At 41.2% G+C, this 12,634-nt stretch overlaps 2 protein-coding genes across 3 annotated transcripts; both read right to left on the reverse strand.

Moving 5' to 3' along the window:
• Positions 1-777: 777 nt before the first annotated feature.
• LOC308390732 (gap junction delta-3 protein-like) lies at positions 778-9,215 on the reverse strand. Of its 2 annotated transcripts, XM_080873000.1 has the most exons (3): positions 9,195-9,215; positions 7,551-8,224; positions 778-1,254 (listed from the first exon to the last, which is right to left on the reverse strand). In XM_080873000.1, the coding sequence occupies exons 2-3, from the start codon at positions 8,165-8,167 to the stop codon at positions 1,011-1,013; spliced, it is 861 nt and encodes a 286-aa protein (XP_080729126.1). In that variant the 5' UTR covers positions 8,168-8,224; positions 9,195-9,215; the 3' UTR covers positions 778-1,010. The 2 variants fall into 2 exon arrangements, with proteins under 2 accessions (XP_080729126.1, XP_080729125.1); XM_080872999.1 differs by lacking the exons at positions 7,551-8,224; positions 9,195-9,215 and adding an exon at positions 2,509-2,537 and having other exon boundaries at positions 778-2,075.
• Positions 9,216-11,767: 2,552 nt separating this feature from the next.
• Positions 11,768-12,634, reverse strand: LOC308390746 (gap junction delta-3 protein-like; the record flags this gene model as incomplete). The annotated part of the gene is made up of 1 exon (XM_080873021.1): positions 11,768-12,634. The coding sequence occupies one exon, from the start codon at positions 12,632-12,634 to the stop codon at positions 11,768-11,770; it is 867 nt and encodes a 288-aa protein (XP_080729147.1).

The raw sequence follows: 12,634 nt of genomic DNA on the forward strand, positions 1-12,634 counted from the left end.
ATAAGAACTCAAAAATATAACAGAAGTGAAAATGGAGATCCAGCCCCCTGACAGTTATAGAAACTCTTAAATCTCTGTCAGAAACTCAAAAACACAGTGAAAAAACCCTGAAAAACAGGGTGACCAGACGTCCCTCTTTATGTGCGACTTTATTCCTTGTACCCCTCCCCTACATCTTGAGACAATGCCACACATTTTGACTAGTACTGCTGGCTGTGCACTTTTCTGAAGTCTGGCATTTGAAACAGAAGGGAAGTTTTTTTCTGATAGTCAGAAGGTTAACGCACCTAATGATATACTCACAAGTGGCTTCAAGTCGAGTAAAAGCTTTGCAGATTTTGGTGAATACGATGGAAACTACCTTGAATGAAATGAAGCAGCGATATATTCCGAGTAACAGAGTTTGCATGTACATCCTACAATCTGATAACGTGCAGAATTTGGTGTATTTGTATTTTTAAAGTAGACACGAAAATTTCAGACTACTTCCCAGCATCTCACTTTGTCTTCACATTTACTTTGCTGGGAATTTGGTCACTCTACCTTGAAATAATTCCAACATTACAGATTGGATAGAGACAGATGCCTCCATTTACAAAGCCTTACTTCACTTTCCAGATCTGCTTAAATAAATTAATCTTCACACGCTGCCTCAGGGCGGATTTGTCCTTTAAAGTGGGAACAACACAAACACAAAATGCAATCAGTCTTAACAAGTGTTATCAAGTGAATTCCAGAAAGTTCTCCTTTAAGCCTTTAATCAGTCACCAGAACGAACAAGCCAACAATGTCTCACATGCATCCTTCTTGTCCTTCTTATCATCTGTGTTGTCTTTACTCATTTCCTGAAATTTGATGGGTTAGCTTCCATGCATTTTTTTTTTGAAGTGTGTAAAAACTCCTAAAAAGGGAAATTCTTTCAAGTGAAATGGAATTAGAAATGTTGCTGTGAGTTTAAAATAGAAAATAGAGGATGCTTTGATTGCAGCATGTGCTACTGCAGAGTCATCTCACACCATAAGCATCTTCCTTCTCACATATTTTCCTCTTGGACTCTTGCACTTGCAATAGACCTTTCGACCGGAGCTGCTTCTCACTGATCCCTTCTTCACTTTCACACTGCTGGCTGTGCTCTCTGACAACGTATTTCCTCCCGATTTCTCCGGTGTCTCCTCTTTCTCGAGGTTGTGGAGGTTCTCGCAGTCACAGTAGTAGATTTTGTCCTCGTCGTTTGAGCAAAACCACTTTCGAGAGCTGTAAAGAAGCTCAAAAAAGCTGGAAAATGCTGATATCACCCCTACAATAAAGTAGAAGAAGAGAAAGATTGTCTTCTCTGCAGGCCGGGAGGTGTAGCACTTCACTGTCAGGGGGCAGGGAGAACGACTACATTCAAAATAGGCTTTTACCTCAAAGCCGTAGAGATACCACTGGGTAAATAGAAAGACAATTTCTGCCACCAAGCGGAAGATCACAGTGATAATGTAAAGCCTCCTTAAAGCTTTTTCTTCTCTGTTCTCGCTGCTCCACCTTTTACTCGATGGGGGGGGATTAGCACTCTTTTTATGCTGGTGTGTGGCGTACACGAGGAAAAGCAGAGAAGGTGTAGCAATGAGGACTATATGAAACACCCAGAATCTGTACTGGGAGATGGGGAAAGCTAAGTCATAACACACCTGCTTACATCCTGGCTGGAGGGTGTTACAGATAAATTCCTCCTGCTCGTCCTCAAACATGTCACTGGCCACAGTTCCCAGGATCACTATCCTAAACACCAGCATGAGGAAGAGCCAGAAACGACCCAGCATCGGCGACTCAGTCTGGAGGGCATCGAAGAATCCACCGATGAAGCCCCACTCACCCATGACTGCAGCACTGTCAGGTCTGGCTTCTTTTAAGTCTGGAGGCTTGTTCACCTGTCTGTCTCAGAGCAAAGGCTGCCTTTGTTTAAAAACACTAAACTAAAATTCTTGTTATAATCTCCCATATATGACTCACAGTGAAACTAAACCCAATAAAAGTGATCAAAAGAAGTGGGTTCATAGTTTTTGCACTTTAGGTTGATTGAGTTCATATTCCTGCAAAGACAATAATTCAAGGACATCACTAAAGGAATCAAACAATATCACCAGCCTACAATAAATCTCTATATTTCTTTTGCTTTCAGTTAGCGTAATATTTCAAAGAACTAGGAAGCTGACAAACTTAAATTGTAGAGTATAATAATGCAGTTTTGCAGAATACAGGATTTGTAAATGATTTTGATTACTAAAGGCTGACTCTCATTGACATATACAGGCTGGTTGAACTGCTCAGTCAGAGACACATGTGCTGCCACAATAAAAAAGGTCGAGCACACATTTGATTTAGGATTTAATCTGTAGTATCTAGACAAATGAATGACCTACACCCCTTAAAAAGCCTTAAAATTCTCCTACCATGTATAAGCTCAGATAAACCAGATAAAAAATGGTCAATTCTCATGCCCACACGATCTTATAGTGTACTCACCCTTAGCTCTCTCCAAAGTGCCATGTTCCTCAGGCTGGCTGGCACTTATGATTGAAAGGGCGGCAACAGTTGTCAGGAAATTCCTGCTACGTCCTAATCAGTGTCCATCCAGCCCCAGACAGAAGGTGTTTATCCAAGAAAGGCAAACTCTTGATGAGCATTTCCTAAATGGCAGGAAATATCTCTTTTAAGTTGGTCCACCAGTTTCCCTGGTAACCGCATGAGAGGCTGCATGTAAAAAGAAAAAATTGGGAATGTTTTTCCTCTTCATTTAGTCAGCTATCACCAAAATCAAAAGAGCTCATAGGTTTTCAGTTCAGGCTTTGTTAGCTATAGAAATGTTCCAGTAGTTTTGCATTGACAAGCTTTTAAAAGAAGTTTAAGGTTTAAAACAAACATGTTAATGGTATGAAACTCGAGCTGTGCTGTCTGCTGAAGTTACAACAAAATATTACTTGTTTCCCCCTACGTAAATATTTAAATATTTCTACAGAGCTCTGATTTTGGAGGCAAAATATGTGGCAAGTGACATGAAACAGGACACAATAGTAACACAGTAATAGCAACACAACTTCAAATAAACCATATAATTAATGTAAGCAAGTCAAAATTGTGTTTTTTAAAGGTATAACATGACCAGCCAAAAAATATTTACAGGTAAAGGCGAAACACTAACAAGTGGATTATAGAACAGAGTCCCTTTATTTTAGTTAGTTTTAACTTACTGAGTCTTTCCAATTATCTAAGCCATCTTCTTATAGGTTGTGTGTATGTAACATAACCTTTATCTTCTCTTAAAATTCATCAAACAAAACACATAATTTATAATTCTTGGTAGCTGTTTTGAAGTGAAGAACGGTCTGCTTGCACATCTTTAATGCTGCTGCACATAAGCAATGTGTTTCTTTGTGAACTTTAACAAAAATCTAAATTGCAATTTGTTATTTTACTGACGTCATAACTTATTTATGACAGTCAATGCTTTTGAGTGCTGTGATATGCTCTAATAACCGTGCAAGACTAAGCACCTGGTTTCCCACAGTCCAGCAGCATACCAGTGCAGGACTCTGCAGTTTCTATCATGTTGTTGAAAGTATGCAAATTAAAATTTGCAAAACATATGTAGCAATATTTATATGACTGTGCTACAGGGACACTACAGTTGTACTTTCATATGTGAATAACAAGATGCACTTATGACTGGATATGGAGAAAAAACAAACATAAAAACCACTTAAACCTTGGCACTCTCTGCTCCCAGGACGCCTGCCAACCTGTCCTCTCAGCACAAATTACTTCATCTGTAAGTCAAAGAAATTTTTGAGGATATCCTGCACAGACTCATACTTTTTCTGGCTGACCACATGGCTAAATAGAACTTGAAAAACAAATGGAAAAATGTTGACGTTTCATATGGTTTGTAAATATGTAAATAAATTCTTGGGATTTCACAGAAAAGCACCCAAAGACTTTATTCATCCTGCTGTGAATGTGTGCAAATAAGTGGCAATCGTTACCACAGAGTTGCAGGTGAGGGAGCTCTGAAGCTTGAAGACTTTATGGAGGCCGGCGGCCTCAGCCTCCCTCAGCTTCTCTTCTGTCATCTTGACCACAAAGCGCAGTGTGATGTTCTCTTGTATCTTGGTTTCCTTCCCTGTGTCCCTCATGCTCGCCTCTGTATTTAGTCAGTCTTGTCCCCAAATTCACATTTCATTGTCTTTGACTCAGTGTGTGTCACTTCCTGTTTTATTTTGACAGTACCTCATCTCGTGTGTGTCTTGTTCAGTGTTCCTTTCTCTGTCTCTTTAGTTTGCATTAGTTCTAGCTGTGTTCCCTTCTGTTGCCCATCCTCTCGTTATCCTGAACAAAATTCTAACTCTACTCAGTCTACCTCTGCTTGTTGTCACATCATCCCAATTTGCTGTGTTTCCTTTGTTTATCCCTAGTTTCAAGTTCCGAGTTTTACAGTTTCCTGGTTTCCTCCTGGCCTGCATTTTTGTATTTTTTGTTTTACAGTTTCTTGTTACAGCAAATGAAGCTGTCTCCTTTAGTTTATTCCCCTGTCTCCAAGTCCTGTGTGTAGGTTCTACCTTGCCTGCCACACAGAGGTTAATAACTGTCTCCATCAAAATGGTCTAAGAAGTACAACAAATGAATAAGTGTATATTTATTAAAGTCAGTTTAATATACCTACAAAACCGGCAAATCTTGAAAAGAAAAGCGTCTGGACTTCTATAAGTTGCTTGAAGACGTTTCACCTCTCATCCAAGAAGCTTCTTCAGTTCTAAAGTCAAATGGTGGAGAGTCCCAGATTTAAGCCCTGTGGGAGTGTCCCCCCAAAGGGACATGGAGCCTCTAATGATCCTCTACCTAATCACATGAGCCAAGGTTTGAAAAAGGGTTTAGGTCACAGTCAGCCAAGATTTTGGGTGAACTCATTGTGGAACCTAGCCCCTATCATGTGATTTCCTTAGGTCAGAAGGCCCAGGATGTGAGTGGGCGTTAAGGCGTCTGTCCTCTCTGTCCAAAAGATTTTGGACAGAGAGGACAGATTGTTTGAAAGAGGAGTGAAAGAAGCCATCTATGTCCACTGTGAACGCCCCTTTTTGAACAGAGGCGGTGGTTTATGACACCAACTGTCAGCCATCGGTAATCGAGTTTTGAGATCCCTTCCCAGACGCCTTGAGAAAGGGTTAGGTTCCACAATGAGTTCACCCGAAATCTTGGATGATTGTGACCTACACCCATTTTCACACCTTGGCTCATGTGATTAGGTAGAGGATCATTAGGGGCTCCATGTCCCTTTGGGGGGACACTCCCACAGGGCTTAAATCTGGGACTCTCCACCATTTGACCCAAGAACTGAAGAAGCTTCTCGGATATGTCACGATCTGAGGAGGCAGACCGTGCGGTGGTGTGTGTGGTGGACCCAGGTGCGAACACACGAGAGTAGACTGGAGTAAACTTAACTGAAAGCGAGCCTTTATTGTGGCTGATGACAAGGAGTGCAGACAAGGCAGAAACGCAGTGACAAACTAAACTATGACTAAACTGGGAAAGTAAAACTAGGAAAAACTATGAAGACACAGGAAACCATAACTATGAATACTAAGACTGGCTGTGACGACATGGAGGGTGGGAACACAGACGACGCGACACAGACTACATGAAACACAGAGACTAAATACACATGAGGGATGATCAGGGGAAGTGGCCACACATGGGAGCACAGCTGACACACATGAACCTAACGACAGGACAGGAGAAGTGAAACTGAATACGCTGACAATGAATACAGACTTTCAAAGTAAAACGGGAAACATGGAGATTAGACATGACAAGAACTAAACATAACCACGCAGACATGACGCATGAACCAGGGAGACTTAGTACAGGGGGAGATGACATAAACAACTAAGGAACAAAACTAAACTGCAATCTAGAAATTAACTAGGTGAACTAAGCTAGGTGCAAATGAATACAAAAGATACATGAAACTCAAATACTGGGTCGCTTGACCCAGGACCATGACAGGATAAGAGGTGAAATGTCTTCAAGCAACATAAAAGAAGTCCAGGCACTTTTCTTTCAAGGCTCCTTAGACTATGATGACCTGGATGACTGAGAACCTTCACGGACATGTAGTTTATAAAGTTCCTCCTGACCTGAGCATGGTGAAGGGCTGGCAGAATCCCTGTCAGTGTGACACACACAAATATGTAATTACTTTATTAAATTATTTTTGTTATATATGCATTTAAAAAAAAATTACATTTCATACTAATTAAGTGTAGGTGGTTTGAGTGTCTCAAGTCCTGCATGTTTGGTGTTTCAAGTCAGTGTATTCCACTATTATATTATGTGTCCGATTTTACAGGTCAGGAATGTGTCCAGAAGCAAATAAATATGCTTAAATGACCTCTGAAATTTACCCAATATTATTTCACACAGATGTGTAATGGATTTCACTTTTTTACTTGAACTACAGGTGTGGGTACCACTAGCAAACACTCCTGTTCCTGTAAAGTGTAAAGCTATGTGTACAGTTGCAGCGCCCCTGATTAATTTCTTCTCTTTAAGATGTTTTTATTTATTATTTTGGAAAATGTGTTAAGCTAGTCTGAAGTCATTCATTAAAAAATAAGCTATCTCTCTGTTAGCAGCTAACTTGCCAGAGAAGATACAAAGCCAGAAAACTGAGTTAGAGTTCCTGCCTCTGTCCAGCTACAAAAGGGCAATAGGTCCCAAAAAACAGCGTTAAACAAGTTTATCAAGTGTAATCCAGAAAACGTTTCCTCCTTGTTGGGGCGATCGTGGCTCAAGAGTTGGGAGTTTGCCTTGTAATCGGAAGGTTGCCGGTTCGAGCCCCGGCTTGGACAGTCTCGGTCGTTGTGTCCTTGGGCAAGACACTTCACCCGTTGCCTACTGGTGGTGGTCAGAGGGCCCGGTGGCGCCAGTGTCCGGCAGCCTCGCCTCTGTCAGTGCTCCCCAGGGTGGCTGTGGCTACATTGTAGCTTGCCATCACCAGTGTGTGAATGGGTGGATGACTGGATATGTAAAGCGCTTTGGGGTCCTTAGGGACTAGTAAAGCGCTATATAAATACAGGCCATTTATCATTTTGTTGCATTTGCTCATTTCCTGATCTTAAGCATTTCCTTGTGATATGTTCCATGGAAAAACTCCTTAACTGTGAAATTATTCATCATTTCAATTTTAAGTGAAGCAGCACGAAGGAATTAGAAATGTGTCACAAATTTATAATAGAAAGAGAGGATGCAGTGATAGCAGCATGTGTGATTCAGAGTCCTCTCACACTGTAAGCCTCGAGCCACTCACATATTTTCCTCTTGGACTCTTGGTCCTGTTCCCAGTGTTGGAGGCCTTTCGACTGGAGGTGCTTGTCACTGATTCCTTCTTCACTTGCACACTGCTTGTCTTTTCTCCTGGTTTCTCCTCTGTCTTCTCTGGCTTGTGGTTGAGGAGGTTCTCGCAGTCACATTGGTCATACAGTTCTAAGTGCTTTTGATTTGAGCAAAACCACTTCCTAGAGCTGTAGAGAAGCTCCACAATGCTGGAAAATGCTGATACTACCCCTACAGCAAAGTAGAAGAGGAGGAAGATTGTTTTCTCTGCAGGTCGAGAAGTGAAGCACTCCACTGTCAGGGGGCAGGGAGAACGACTACATGGAAAATGGGCCTCCACCTTGAAGCCGTAGAGGCGCCACTGGACAAATAAAAAGCCGATTTCTGCCATTATGCGGAAGATCAGAGTGATAATGTAGAGTGCCCTTAAAGTTTTTTCTTCTCTGTTCTCCCTGCTGGTCTTTTTCCTCGACGAGGAGCGGTTGGCTCTCTTGTGATGCTGATGTGTTGCATATATGAGGTAAAGCAGAGAAGGTGTAGCGATGAGGACTATATGAAACACCCAGAATCTGTACTGGGAGATGGGGAAAGCTAAGTCATAACACACCTGCTTACATCCTGGCTGGAGGGTGTTACAGGTAAATTCCTCCTGCTCGTCCTCAAACATGTCACTGGCCACGGTTTCCAAGATAACTATCCTAAACACCAGCACGAGGACGAGCCAGAAACGACCCAGCATCGGCGAGTGTGTCTGGAGGGCATCGAAGAATCCACCGATGAAGCCCCACTCACCCATGACTGCAGCACTGTCAGGTCCAGAGGTTTGTTCTCCGATCCGTCTCAGATTCGCCACCTTTGATTTAAGAATGAAACCAGAATGCTTGTTATCATAATCTCCAATCCATGACTTTCACTCAAAGTGAAACCAAATCTGGTCAAAAGTGGGCTCAGGATATTTGCGTCTTAGGTGCTGACTGAGTCCTGTGGGCTTAAACTAAAAGCCTACAATAATTCTCAATTTCTGTTGCCTTTAGTTAACACATCAGCTCAAAGAAATTGTAAGAAACTAACAAGCTAATAGTCTGGAGTCTACCGATGCAGTGTTGTCTCAAATGTAGGATTTGAAAATGTGTCTTATACTGACTGGTTGAACTACTCACCTATGATTTAGAGATGTCTGTTCTGCCAAGACAAAACAGGTTGAGCATAGATTTTCTTTTTGTATTTGTTTATTTAAGAAAGACAAAATCTTGATTAGTATTTTTAAAAAAAGTTTCCTTTACTGGACGGAAGAATATCTTTAAAGTTGTACCAACATGTTTCCTGATCACAGCATAACATGTTTTGTTAAATATAAAAATTATACATGTAGTTTCTTATTTTAGTCAACAAGAACCAGAATCAAAACTCATTTTTTGTTTTTGGTTTTAAGTTGTTAGATTAAAAATATTTCTTTTGTGACCCTGGATATGGCATTTGTCTAAATTTGATCAGAACTTAATTACTGAGTACTTAAGTAGTAGTTAATTGAAAAAAAAAACCTTTTAAGTTATATATCATCTACTTTTGAGGTATAACCAATCAGGGAAAAACAATCAACCTTCTCTGTTCCTCAGTCGTCCTCTCACGTGTCCAAACCTGTTTAAAACTCCATTCCCCTCTCTACACAAGTATGTCATCTAGACTAACGACGTTTCCACTCTTCATCCTCTTCATAGCTTCCCTCCCTTGCTTCTTGCTAATCCTCTCTCATCCTCTACATTACATCCTTAATACAGTCACAACATTCTCCAGATACTCCTTGATAATAAAACATTACTTACATGTAGATATTTCTGAGTGCTGTGTCGTCATGACACCCAGCGCATCGAATGTTGGCTGCTCCTCCCTCTACATTCAACATGAATATTACCCAGAAGCAAAATATTTAACAGGTTACATGAAACAGCCCACAATCAACCCGTGACACGACTTCCAACTTACTGTACAATTAACATAAACAAGCGGATTGCACAACACATTTCGAGAAGCTAAGAGGAAATAAGCCTAAAACAAGAGGTTTTTTTTCTTCTCTTTGATATGATGAGAATCTTTATTTTGAAACAGTGAATCTGATTTTTTTTTTTATGTCACACAGATTTCTGGTCCATTTATTCAGTAAGTCTCTGTCGTTTGAAAGCTGTAAGAACATAGTTTTGAACTTCAGATCAAACAACATGGCCGGAGCCAGAGAAGCCGTTCTCTGTCGTCAACATGGGCAGAGGGTCCTCTGTCGAGCACACAGTGGATGTTACTAATAGTCTCACATATTTTGCAGTTGGGAATCTTTGTGGTCCAGCCTGTGTGAATGCCTTCAACACCACGCATCAGCACAGTGAGGGTGATAGGAATGTTCTTGTTACAGTTATTCTTAAGCAGGTTTTCCACAGTTGAGAAAATATGGTAGGCGAAGTAAGTAGTGCAAGATATCTGCAGCTTTAGCGGCCGAATTGTCCAAGTGCAGAACACTGATTTATAGTTAGTTTCCAACAAAAGTTAAAATTAACCATACTGTCAGCAGAGGACATGACAAATACTAAATTGTTTGCCATTCAGTCACACAAACTTTATGAACACCACCTTTAGAGGGCATGTATTTTATAAAGCGCCTGTTGACCTGAACGAGGTGAAGAGCAGGAGGGCTGGCACAGTCCATTTGTGAATTCATTATACAGTATATACATGTGTTTCTTTGCATTTCACTCTGTTTGCATGCTGGTATGATTTATAAAGCCGTACAAGTCTGGTGTTTCAAGTCAGTGTGTACCACTATGGACAGCAGAGGGCAGCAGAATGCCTACTATAGGTCTGCCTTGTTTCCGTTGGTGTCATGAGATCGCTATCCTAGCAAGACTGATCAGGCTAACATCGGCATGTTTCTTCTGCTCATTATTTCTGATTTTTCTAAGGTCAGTAATGTGTCCAGAAGCACAGAAAATATCCCTGATTAGTTTCTTTTGTTTCAAATGTTGTTGTGTGTTATGCTTGTAAAATATGCTAAGCTAACCTGAGCTAATTCATAAAAATGGTTAACAAAAGTAATAGAAACCATGTGGATGAATTACGTAACAAAGAAAGCAAAGACTCTGGCAAGGCTAACCAGGCAAAAGGTAGCATGTGTCCTCTCCTTTTTAATAACTTTTACAGGATCATGAGGACCATACCGTACGACAAAGTCACGTCCGCTGTTGCTAGCCGCCATTTCTGCCACTGGCCGGGGTAGCATTGTTGTTTTTTAATGATGTTTTAATCAGTCAGTAGAGAAACTTAGATATTCACAGATTATACAGAGGATATGCTACAATATGCTACAATAGTTTGAGAAATTTTGACTTCTCCTGAGTGGCAACACCTAGTACAGGAGAATACTGCAAATTCAAATAAATTCAAATTTTATTTGTCACACACACACACAACCATACACAGTATGACATGGGGGTGAAATGCTTGTAGCTGTACAATGCCCGACCATTAAATGACAGAAAGAAGTGGGCAGTGGGTATTTATAAATCCTAAAATGGAGAGAAACCTGCATCAGTATACACAGTGTATACAGTGTTAGCCTATAACTGTTTCTTACAATTTGTAAGAAGATAAAGAAGCAGGTATGTATTATACGCTGCTGTTAATGTTTTATTACTTTAGTGATATCATAGAATTGATATCTCTACGTGTTCTAATGCAGTGTTTCATTTTTGATTCCGGGCAACCGGAATATGAAGTCAGTTAACGCCCAAGCTGGATAAACCTCCAATCTACCTTTAAATGGATGGGTACCTAAAGCGACCAATGCACTAGTGAGGTCATAATCTGATTGAGGTTGTTGATTGCCACAAAATTCTGGCCCAAAACAATGATGGCCATCATCAGATATACTGCAAAATAAGAAAGAATTGAAACCCAGTACAAGAAAATTCAGTCAGTGTGGCTCACCAGGAACTACAAGAATAATATTCATTTTCTCTAAAAGGCTGCCGTGCTTATTTTTCCTATCAGTACAACCTGAATCCTCTGCTGAGTTAGAGTTTCTGCCTCTGGCAGCTACAAAAGGGACACAGTTACGAACAAAACAATCAGCATTAAACAAGTTTATCAAGCGTAGTCCAGAAAATGTTTCCTTCCTGAACTGTTTACAGCCTTTAATCATTTAAACAACAACGTCTTGCATGCATCCTTCTTATCATCAGTGTTTTCTTTGCTCATTTTCCAAACAATCCTTGTAAAGTGTCCCACTGCAAATACTGTTTAACACATCAGCAGTGAAATCATTTCAAATGAAATGGAGTTAGAGATGTAGTCACAGGTTTAAAATAGAAAAGACTCTGAATCACACATGCTGTGATTGCAGTCAGTCCTCTCACAATGTAAGCCTTGAGGCGCTCACATATTTTCCTGGTGGACTTTTGCACTTGTGACCACTGCTGTAGACCTTTCGACTGTAGCTGCTTCTCACTGATCCCTTCTTTGCTCTCGCACTGCTGGCTGTGCTTTCTGACGTCATCTTTACTGCTGCTTTCTCCTCTGTCTCCTCTTGCTTGAGGTTGTGGAGGTTCTCGCAGTCACGTTGGTCATACAGTTCCAATTTCTTCTGATTTGAGCAAAACCACTTCCCAGAGCTATAGAGAAGCTCCACAACGCTGGAAAATGCTGATATCACCCCTACAGCAAAGTAGAAGAGGAGGAAGACTGTTTTCTCTGCAGGTCGGGAGGTGAAGCAGTCCACCGTGTAGGGGCAGGGAAATCGGTCACATGGGAACTGGGCCTCCACCTTGAAGCCGTAGAGATACCACTGGACAAATAAGAAGCCGATTTCTGCCACTATGCGGGAGATCAGAGTGATAATGTAGAGTGTCCTTAAAGCTTTTTCTTCTCTGTTCTCCCTGCTGCTCCTTTTCTTCGATGGAGAGGGGTTGGCACTCTTGTTATGTTGGTGTGTGGCGTACACGAGGTAAAGCAGAGAAGGTGTAGCGATGAGGACTATATGAAACACCCAGAATCTGTACTGGGAGATGGGGAAAGCTAAGTCATAACACACCTGCTTACATCCTGGCTGGAGGGTGTTACAGGTAAATTCCTCCTGCTCGTCCTCAAACATGTCACTGGCCACAGTTCCCAGGATCACTATCCTAAACACCAGCATGAGGACGAGCCAGAAACGACCCAGCATCGGCGACTCGGTGTGGAGGATATCGAAGAATCCACCGATGAAGCCCCACTCACCCAT

This window comes from Rhamphochromis sp. 'chilingali' (genome assembly GCF_963969265.1).
Source record: "Rhamphochromis sp. 'chilingali' genome assembly, chromosome: 22".
NCBI classification, from domain to species: Eukaryota; Metazoa; Chordata; class Actinopteri; order Cichliformes; family Cichlidae; genus Rhamphochromis; species Rhamphochromis sp. 'chilingali'.

What these genes read in the sequence shown, in the direction of transcription:
- LOC308390732 (XM_080873000.1), bottom strand. Translation starts at nt 8,167, where the DNA reads ATGGGTGAGTGGGGCTTCATCGGTGGATTCTTCGATGCCCTCCAGACA. An exon ending in CTTCTCTACAGCTCTAGGAA is followed by an intron (nt 1,255 to 7,550) that starts GTGGTTTTGCTC and finishes GCTTCTTTACAG; the next exon opens with CTCTCGAAAGTGGTTTTGCT.